Source organism: Strix uralensis, chromosome 1 (genome assembly GCF_047716275.1).
Source record: "Strix uralensis isolate ZFMK-TIS-50842 chromosome 1, bStrUra1, whole genome shotgun sequence".
Taxonomy (NCBI): Eukaryota; Metazoa; Chordata; class Aves; order Strigiformes; family Strigidae; genus Strix; species Strix uralensis.
Window position 1 is genome coordinate 139,514,694 of NC_133972.1, and position 10,241 is coordinate 139,524,934.

At 43.7% G+C, this 10,241-nt stretch overlaps 1 protein-coding gene and 1 long non-coding RNA gene across 2 annotated transcripts; one reads left to right on the forward strand and one right to left on the reverse strand.

The window, feature by feature from the left end:
* Positions 1 to 218: 218 nt before the first annotated feature.
* Positions 219 to 7,643, reverse strand: RPL7 (ribosomal protein L7). The gene is made up of 7 exons (XM_074882879.1): positions 7,501 to 7,643; positions 6,471 to 6,573; positions 5,833 to 5,999; positions 5,069 to 5,206; positions 4,595 to 4,704; positions 3,235 to 3,445; positions 219 to 283 (listed from the first exon to the last, which is right to left on the reverse strand). The coding sequence occupies exons 1-6, from the start codon at positions 7,512 to 7,514 to the stop codon at positions 3,237 to 3,239; spliced, it is 741 nt and encodes a 246-aa protein (XP_074738980.1). The 5' UTR covers positions 7,515 to 7,643; the 3' UTR covers positions 219 to 283; positions 3,235 to 3,236.
* LOC141949376 (uncharacterized) lies at positions 7,607 to 8,615 on the forward strand. Its single transcript, XR_012630743.1, has 2 exons — positions 7,607 to 7,685; positions 7,879 to 8,615. It is a non-coding gene; the product is annotated as an uncharacterized LOC141949376 (long non-coding RNA).
* The last annotated feature ends 1,626 nt before the right edge of the window (positions 8,616 to 10,241 follow it).

Genomic DNA, 10,241 nt, shown 5'->3' on the forward strand with positions numbered 1-10,241 from the left:
TACAGTAAATGACAATTGTTACCACTCAAAAACTCATCTGTTGCCTGTATGAATCCTTTCAAATTTTCCTCCTTCAAATGAAGGTGAAACAGTATTATCTATATACTGCTAATCCAAACTATATACGGTGCTCTGAAACAGGTTACTCCGAAGTCAACTTGGCAACCACCACCACTAGAGAAAAGGATCACAAAAAGAGACCAATCAAGACAACACGCTGTTTTGTGCACGATGGTTTTATTAACAGACCAGATTTTGAAAGATTGCAGCTGGGCATCTGAATCTGAAAGGGAGAAAAAAAAAAACTATCATTAGACATGTGTAGGTCTGAAACTACTTTGGCCACCCAAAGAATTAATAAGATTTCTACAGTTTATAATTTGGGCTGAAAATACTAATTTTATTCCACTGGATTTAAGACTTCAATAGTCTTGTACACAGTAACTAACCTCTACATTAACATCTCTTCACTCAAAACACAGATTTCAAGTGCCAGAACTAACAGGATAAACATTTCTACCTTGAACTAGTGGTACCTATTTTTCTAAAAGCATAGCTGGGGGGGAACTTGGTATTTAAAGACATACTGAGGCATTGCACAAACTCTGACTTTTGCTGCAGTAACTATTTTCAGCACATTTCAGGGACTGTTTACATACAAAAACAAAAGCAAAAAGAAGACTTGGGATCAGTTCTTGTAAAGTTTGTTTGCAAGCTAAGGAAATTCAGTATCTTGCCAAAACTGAATTGTCAAAATTCGGTATCAAAGTACTATGCTCTTTTTTTCCAATCTGTATGAAGGAATCAGTACTAGAAGTCTTTTTTTTTTATTATTTGAGACTAGCACTTAAACAGTAAGAAGACAAAGAGCAGAAAACCACTACATATAAGGGAAGAGGAATAAGTACTCATCTTCAGAAAAAATGGCCCTTTAGAATGACAGTACTTACGAGTACTGCCAATACCTCATCTGAACCTACTGCTCTAGTTGCCCATTACCTCAGTAGAAGCTGCAACATTCTTCTGTTTTCTACATGTACGTTATTTGTATTTCAAATATGCACTCTATTCAGAACAGCAGGAAAATAGCAGGAATAGGAGAGACCAATCAGTTATCTTAGCTTTCCACCAGAGGTACATTTGTTTGCAATCCAAGCAGAACAACTAACTACTTATAAGCATAAAATAAGAAACTGCAAGGTCACTTCCTGAACTGAAAGCTGGAGTAAAGCCCTGACATCTGCTACTTACATAGGATGCTGAGCTAGAAATCCAATGAAAAACACAAGCAACCAGCTGAATATCCCTAGTTTCTCTGCCAATATACTACTCCTCACAGGTAACAGTGAACTAGAAGTTTCCCTCCTGTAGGAAGGCTCCTGAAAACTCCTCAAAACACCAGTATACTTCTGATGTGTCAGTAAAGGTGGAGGAGAAAGGATCTACGCTGACAGAAAAGCTGCAGGGTTTCAATTAAACACAGCAGTTTCCATCTTATGCTTAGAAACCAGATAGGAGCATAAAGTGAAAATAGTTTTGCTCAGTCTTGGTTACGAAGCCTCATGCCACTAACTCAAGGGAAACATCTGCCCGTTCTGAACTTGGAACAGTTTGTGCCACCAACAGCAAAATTTCTACAAGAATGCTAGTATGAGTAACACAGCATCACCCCAGGCTCCAAACATTACAGCAGTTCTGCTTCTCAAAGTTACCCACTTCTCCCACAGTTGAGCTAAAAAGCTTTACAAGGACCAGTCCCCCAGTAACCAACTGCTTTCCTGAAGTGCAAGTTTCCATGTGCCATGTAACCAGTGCTTTAAAACTCTGCTGCTTCACAGATGGAGACAACAAAGCAACATTTGAGAAGCCTGGGGGACTGGAAACTGAGGAAAAACAGCCTACAAAACAGCTTCAAGACAAAAAGCTGTCAGTCAAATAGAAATGTATTTCATAGGTCTCCTTTAGCTCCCCGGACAGACAGCAGATCTCAATGAGCTCAACTTGCTATACCTTGTTGGCTATAAAAACATTTTTAAAAGGCTTAAAAAAAAAAAAAAAAGAGAGACACTCCCCTCCCTTCAGAAAATTTATTTTCTGAGAACTCATACAAACAGCAACTGCACCTGTTTTAAACTGCAAAGTTACAACATTATGCACTATTAACCAACCGTCTGGAAGTTAGAATTCTTAAGAAAACTGCACATCTTATTTCTAAGAACCACCAAACCAAACAAACAAAAACACGCCCAAAAACCAAAAACAAACCAACAAACGTTCCTGCCTTTGGAGAAATTGGTTTGGGGATTAATTGGGTCTTTGCCGGTTATTATTTCCAAGCATACTAACACAATGCAGTTTTCTTAAATTCCAGCATATCTGTCACAACAAAAAGGCATTTATCCTTGACTGAAAATAAAATATGGGCAACACCAGAGCTAGTTTAGTGTATAAAAAAAGGTGGAAAAAGCAATGGGAAGTACAAGAACTCTGAAAAAGCAGCTTTAGCTTTGAATGGCAGATTTCTCATAAAAGCAGGAAGAGCAGAGTGACAACAATAGATAAGACTGATTGTTTGAACTAGATACTAACTCCAGGACTCAGTTGTCACTGTCAAACTGCTTTCAGTGTTAATAAACCTTCCCATTTCTGAAGGATAGAGTATTCAAATGAGCAAATTAAGTCTTTCAAAATGAGCATCTTGGCCATGTTAACATGAAAGCTTGAATTGAATCCGTTTGAAGCTTGAACAAGCTGAAAATTCAGACCATTAAAATGGTCTAAATGATATTTCCCCCAGACCTAAACAGGCTTTTATAGCAGAAATCAGACAAACTGAAAACACACTGTACTTGCAATCACAAGACTTGGATCATATTAAGAATTCATTAACAAGAGCTGAAAATTTTAGCCAAGAAAATTTTAGCTTCCCATCATAAAAGCTAAACAAGGTTTTAAGACAAGTTATTGGTAAATGAAAAATAAGTTACTGGTAATGTTTATACTTCCTAAACATATCAGCCATTAATGAAGATTTAATTTCTTCACAAATGTTTAAGCTTTATTAAGACTTTAAAAATAAAATCAGAATACTGTATTGTCCAAGTAGCTTTATACTGTAGGTACCACCCAAACATGAGTGAATATGTATTAAACCTAACATTCAACCAAAAATGGCAGCAGCCTACACAGCAGAGATGGAACAGTGGATAGTATTAAACCTTGGTAATATCTCACCCTTAGTTCATTCTCCTTATGAGTCTGTTGATCTGATCTTCTCTGTTACCAGCATCTCCACCTTCTACAAAGTGGATCGTTTTCTTCTTCATTCCACCCCGAGGAGATGATAACTTGAAGGGCCAAAGGAAGTTGTTCACAACTTTGAAGTTCTTGCCAACAGTGTAAATTTCATGGATCACATCTTCCATGCAGATGATGCCAAGCTTTCCTAAAATTCAGAAACATTGTTTTCAGAAAGGCTACAGAGCCACTGGTCAGCAACAAGCTGAGAATTATCAAGTTATTATTGTCGTACCTACTTATTTTGATAAACTTCAAGAAGTCAGAAAGCACCCACTCTGTCACAACACCCAATGACTGACTTTTCCAATTAAAACGGATTAGCTGCAGCCAACTCAACATTATTTGTTACATTTGGCAAGAGGCAGCAGCTTCAACTGTTGAATATTTGTAGCCAGCAGTGAGGAACAACAGAAAAACAAATCTCACTTAGTAAATCTTAGGAAAATAGATGGTGTTCTTTGAAGAAAAGCTAGATTACATACACTTAAACAGTAGTTATGTGCAGCTCAGGGAAATTCACTGAAATACTTATGCTGTTGAATAATGCAATAGCATGTTTCCTTAATGCCTTTTCAGAGTCTTCAGTGACATGTTATGAGTTAACTGCTCATAAAATACAATACTAAAAAGGAAAGTGATTATAGCATAATACTTGTACCTTCAGAATCTCATTATCTCTCACACTGCAAAAGGAACAAACATGAAACAGTCTAATTTGAAATGATACACAATCAAGCACCAAAAGTGAGACGTCAGTGTTTGCTTGCATTCGTGGCACAACTGGAAAAGAAGAAGCCTGACCAGAGCAGTCTATTTCCTGACAACTGACCTCTACACTTTGGTTTTCCTAAATATCACTTTTACTAGCTAGTTCTTCTGACAGGTAGTTTAGAAAGTCTGTTTACCAGATCATGAAGGTCTAAGACACAAACAACGTCTAATATTAATTTTGAAACTTCAGATCTATGCATGATAACCTTCCTTCCTGTTCAGTAGATCTGCAGCACCTTTTCATTACTGAAAGATCTACTGACCTATTAAAGGTCAAGGAGCTACCTTTAAAGCTAGGAATTTAAAATGCTACAATTTGATTCTTTACACTGGTTTTCAATACTTTATAACAAAGTTACTTCCAGCTTGCTCTGTATTAAGCTATTCAGACAGAAGTGAGATTATTAACCAATCACTACTATTCTATTCACCAGAGACAAATAAGGACAGTTATCCAGCTTCGCACTAGTCATCCAAATGCAACAAGCTGGTTTCTTCTTTTGTTAAATGAAGCAGTATTTACCAAGGCGCTTCTGAATCAGGGAATTATCAGTAAGAGCAATGCGCTGCTTGTTGATCTTGCCATAACCACGCTTGTAGATCAATTCATGCACAGACTTCAGATTGGGATAACTGAAACAGTCATGTAAAGAAAGAGAATTTTAAGTCTTTGCAAACCACATTCCTAGTTAACACCCCCAGAAGAAACTTCCGTAACAGTGTAAGATCATTTCAGCATGTCCCAAATGTAAATACAAGAGCAACAGAGAAGCAAAACTTACACAAGTTCCCAAGAACACTAAAATGAGAGTGTAATCATCTCTAGCATTACCTTTTAAAGCACTACCTTAATCATGTTTTCAATTCAAAGCAGGGAAAGCACACAGAAGAAAAAAACATTTTTAACATAGGGGAAACATGCAAGTCTAGTGTAGCAAAACGCAAAGGGCGCTCTACATTTGCACCCCGATTTGATAAAATCGGCCATATTACTCACCCCCATGCAATATAGGGTTCAACAATCCGCAACATGTTGATGGAAGCTTTGTTGAGTTTTACAAATGTGCCATTAAAAATCTGACGCAAGCGAAGCAGCTGCAACACCTTGCGGACCTTAGGACTGACACCATTGGTACTAGAGAACACAGGAAAAAAGCCTCAATTAACTACATCCCAGAAAACTCTAAGTATCAAGTTAAAAAAACCCAACACAATAGTATTGTTCCAATATGAAACACATCACTATTTTACCAATTACATAAAGCAAGCTTAGTAAATTATTTAATACTGAAATACATATAGAGGTAGTAAGTTAAGACAGATCTATTTCCATGAAAAGAATTAAGCTAACGCTTATTACTGAAAACAGTTTAGAACTAACTTTGTGCTCTCCTGAACGTAATTTCCAATCACACCTTTTCGTAGTTTTCTATACTTTACCAAAGGAGAGTTAAACAAACCCTTCAAACAAACCTTAACAGAATGTTAGGGAATACCGGCATGTAATTTTATCAAGATTACGGTGAAACAGAACAACTGTCTGCACGTATTATTTTTTGCCTTGCCTTCTTCTTAGAGATCAGGGCTTCCTAAATACAGTAGACATAGCCAGCATAACGATTTTGAACTTGATTAAATGTACAACACAGTGCCAACAGCTTTCCAATCCATCAGTGGAAGGCTTGATCTGCATATTTAAGCCCTCAAAACAGACAAATAACATTTGAACATAAAATTGTTTACATCTGTATTCTATCTTACCCTCTTATCCTGATCACAAATGCCAGTTTCGGTTCCGCTGGAACGTAGTAATTGCCAGCTTTTCGAGCCATCCTGGCCATACGAATCTCCTGCCTATACATGTGCCTGTACTCCTTGTGGTAAGCTTGGGCTCTTGCATAGATGAGTTTTCTTTGTGCCTTACGGAACTGAAATCAGTTGAAAATTACTTAAGATTACATAATGCCTTTCAACACATGAAAATCACCTACAAATAACATAGCATATCTAGAACTTCTCACAAATAAAACAGATAAAAGGACCATCTGCCCATGTCACGGAGTTCAGAATCATTCTGATATTCTAGAGAATCTGGAAGACTGTTACACCGCGGTGCTGCTTTATCTTGAACAACGTTACCATGCATCAAGCTTACGCTCACAAAGGATATAACCTCTTACCTTGTAGTAACTTTAATCTTATAGACAACTATACACTTTGCCCTTACTCTACCCAGAACTGGTTACTGACCAAAAAAAGCATATTTCAGTCAAAGACATTAAAAAAGTATCAACGTGCTAGACCTAAATCCTGCAAACTTCTGTACTGTGCTACATCAGCAATAGTAGCTGATACTGCAACAGATAACCAATTCAACTTAGGAATCATAAAATAGTCACCTTTTTTATAGCCAACATCTTCTTCTGACGTTTGGCTTTTATAGCTGCATAAGCCTGCCGCTTTTTCAGCAGGCTTTCCGGTACAGATGGCACCTTCTTTGCTCTAAATGAAAAGAGGAAAAAAAAAATCCCTCTTTTAGCTGGCATGAAAAAATTGGGCTTTAAAAGTGACACATGACAAACATCAATGCAAACTCTTAACACAACGCATATGCAGGCCTCACTGCCTAAAACCAGTTCATTAAGGCATCCTTCACATTCCCACTGTTACCAAGCCCCAATGAAGCATGAACAAATATCATACTTGACAAGGAAATCCAACAGAGCAGCTGACGAGCTGCACACAACCACAAAGACCGAGACCACTTGAATAACAAGACGTTTTTGCCCTACTTTGCTACAGTCCAATTTATAGTAAAACAAAGTCTGTTTCGAGCACATCACTTTCAGATTAATACACCTTTCAACAAGTACTTTAAGAGAAATACTAGTTTGGCAGTATTCTAAAGTTTATTTCACAAGACTTTAAACTCACTCAGATTTTAAACTCTTAGATGTGACAAAGCTTGCAAGACCAGTGTTTATAGACCCATAATTATCCAGGCGAGCTCCTACCCTGTTAGGTACCCGGTTAGGACTCCCTCAAGCCGCGCACCTCTCCGCGCACTCCCGCGCGGTACTGACGGCCCGCCCGCCAGACCTGGAGGAACTCTGCCGCCCCAGGTCCCTCACCCATAAAAGAGGCGCTTGGGGGCCAGCTCTCCCTCCCCCACCTCACTGAGGGCCGGCGGAACAGCAACCGCCGCCTGCGGAAGCGACAGGACCGGCGGTAGCTGCATCCCTGCCGCGCTGGGCCCTACCCTCCCGCCGCTCCCAGCCCTAGGCCGCTCGTCCCCTCTCCCGCGTCACCGGTGGAGACCTGGTGACCGGGGAGGGGCAGAAGGGAGCACGGCGGTAGTGAGGACAGAGAGGAGACAGCACCGCATCCACCGATGGCGGCGGATTATCCCGGGGTGGGACAACCACTTACTCCTTCTCCGCCATGATCAGCGCCGGAAGAGAGAGGGCGGGCGCATGCGCAGGGCCGACTTAACCCATCTGCCTGCGCAGGCAGGGCCCTGGGCGCCGGCAGGACCCCGGGTTTGGGCGTCCGCAGCGGTGCCTGACGGAGGGGGGGGCGGGTGGAGGCGCCGAGGTGGCCGGCGAGTGCCTGAGGTAAGAGCGCCGGGGAGCCGCCCTCCGCCTGGCGGGACCGGGACCGGCTGTATCTCAGGCCGGGCGGGAGCCCCTCCTCCGTTAAACCCGGCCTTCCCCGCGGGAGGCTGAAAACGTGCCCTGCGGCGGTGGGGCTGCCAAGCATCTTCTGTAACGCGGGATTTCCCCAATTCCATTTATTTTTCCTTAAAAGCTGTACGGAAAGCCTGCGGGACGCCGCCTCTCGCCCGGCGCTTTCAGCACCGAGGCGGGGATGGAGGCCGAGAGCGGGGAATCGCCGCTCCTGCCGCCGCCCTCCTCAGCTACATTCCCACCGACAACCTGGCAGCCTGGAGTGATACAGAGAAATGTCCACTTGCCCTGTAAATTATTTACTTATAAAAGCATATGACGATTTCTGAACGTTGCCTAAGAATCCTGCTTGCCCAGACTGTTCTGTGGATTCAGTGTAGCTTACCCAGATAGTTTGGGGATTGGCTATGATAAAAAGTAGCAGGTAACCCTGGGGTATGAATTAAAAAGACAACTCACTGATAGCAGACTCAAAGCCCTCAATGGGCACTCACTCAAAGCCCTCAAAGGGCGCTTAGGCAAACTTAAACTTGAACAAAAGGACTCAGAGATGCTATCTAGGGAGGATGATCTCGCCGATTTAGGAAGAAGACACCTGGACTTTGCTTCACAGCGCATGCCCTGGAAAGAGCGGACACTGTGAGGAGGACCACGTACTTCTCCCCTTGACCATCAAGGAAGTAACTATAATAATCACGCCTATCCCCTGAACTAATTGTAATAACCCGGCCTTTCCTAATGAATATGTGTGTTTTGGTGTAATAAATATTTGGCTACTTGCCAGAGACTGTGTGCAAGCTTTGTGGAGAAATCCCCTTGCACCCCGGCCGGAATAAACATACCTGCTTTATAACTCTCTCTGAGTTGTAGAGTTTGTTTCCGCACGTCAGGAGGGTGAGGGGAGCGGAAGGAAGACCGAGGCAAGGCCGAGCCCCGTTAGTGATGCACAACCGTGCTCCTTCCGCACATCCCCAGGGACCGAAGTGCTCCATCAGGAGAGGCCCGGGCTCCCGGGAGCGTTTCCATCTCTGCAGCGGATGGAGCCCCGCTGAAGGAGCATGGCCCTCGGCTGACTGCGAGGGCTGCCGCCCCGCTCACCCGCGCCTGGGTCGTCCCATCCATTGCACCTGTGGGATCCTTCTCCAGGATGCGTGGGGAAATGGGAACCGTGGGCTCCGTTTGTGTCAGTCTGTTTTTATTAGGTTGGCTTTCATTTCAGCTCACCGTACAAAAAGAATACTTGCGTAGCTAGAGAAGGGATGACGGTTCGGGAAGCTGTGCTGCCGGCAGAGCTGCCCATGCCAGGACAGCGGCTTTTTATTGGGAAGGCTGCTCAAGGCTACTGATGGTGGCTCTGAGCCCTGATCCTGTGAACACCTACCTGTCCTCTTAAAATCACCCAAGGAGGCACCAGCCCTGATGCATCATTGCATATGCACAGGAAGAAGGGAAATTAGTAGAACTCGGAGTAGCAAAGAATTATCCAGTATAAAAAAAGTGTAGGCAGCTGGGCTGGGGATAACAAACGCCGAGCTCTGCGTTTGCTAGTTTTATTTGTTGCCTGTTGACAGCACACAGAGGTGCTTGGTAGCACTGAAGAGCATTACTGAGAATGCTTTGGTTTTGAGTTGCAGCTATATCAACGTTAATTTTTTGTAAAAGAGCATTACTTTATGCTAATATAGAAGCTTGTATCCCTCGATCTCATTAAAACTATTACAGAAGGGGGCAATTAGAATCAGCATGCAAACGTGCAACAAAACACCTACAGTATCTGCCAAAGGAAGAGGTTGTCTACACTTTCTCCCAAAACTTTTGAACTCAAATTTCTGCTCTAGTCCATGAGGCAGCATTCACAAGGTTCCAACAACTTTTCTGAAAATGGACAGCTGCACGGGGAAGAAATCGTGCCCTTTGGCACGTGGCTGTGGACGGGCAGTGGGACGAGTCCTGCCCACCCGCGTGTGGGAAATCGCAGGGGCACACTCCGCTCCTCGTCGGCTGGAGCCGGCGGGTGCCGGGGAGCGGGCTGCACCCGGTGGTGGTGGCGGGTGGCCGCAGGGTGCCCAGCCACAGGAGGCGGCAGCTGTTAACTCACGGAAGAAAATACTTCCCATGTGCTGGTACTTCCCGTTTCAACCGGTGGTTGGTTAGATATTAATAGCCTCTCTATTTGGCTGACAGACCAGAAGAAAAACCCCAAAACATCGGGGTTTTGTTCAGCAGTTCCTCACAGCTCCGCAGAGATACGGGAGGCTGGCAGGTCGGGGAACCTGGGGAGACCCCGGCGGCTCCTGGGCGCCGGCCGCTTCCGTGTGTCTCCACCCATGAGCACGAACCTTTCGCGCTCGTCCGTGCTCTTGCAACCCACGCTCCGGCACCGGCCGGGCCGCTGCAGGCCTGCCCGGACACGCCGCTCCTCTCCGGCCCGCAAAGCCGGCGGGCACCGACCCCGCCGAGCCGCCCGCCCCCAGCCACGGCCGC

Coding starts and splice junctions, on each gene's coding strand:
- RPL7 (XM_074882879.1), bottom strand. Junction 6,000..6,470: donor AGATGTTGGCTATAAAAAAG/GTGACTATTTTA, acceptor AACTGATTTCAG/TTCCGTAAGGCACAAAGAAA. Junction 3,446..4,594: donor CCTGATTCAGAAGCGCCTTG/GTAAATACTGCT, acceptor TCTGAATTTTAG/GAAAGCTTGGCATCATCTGC.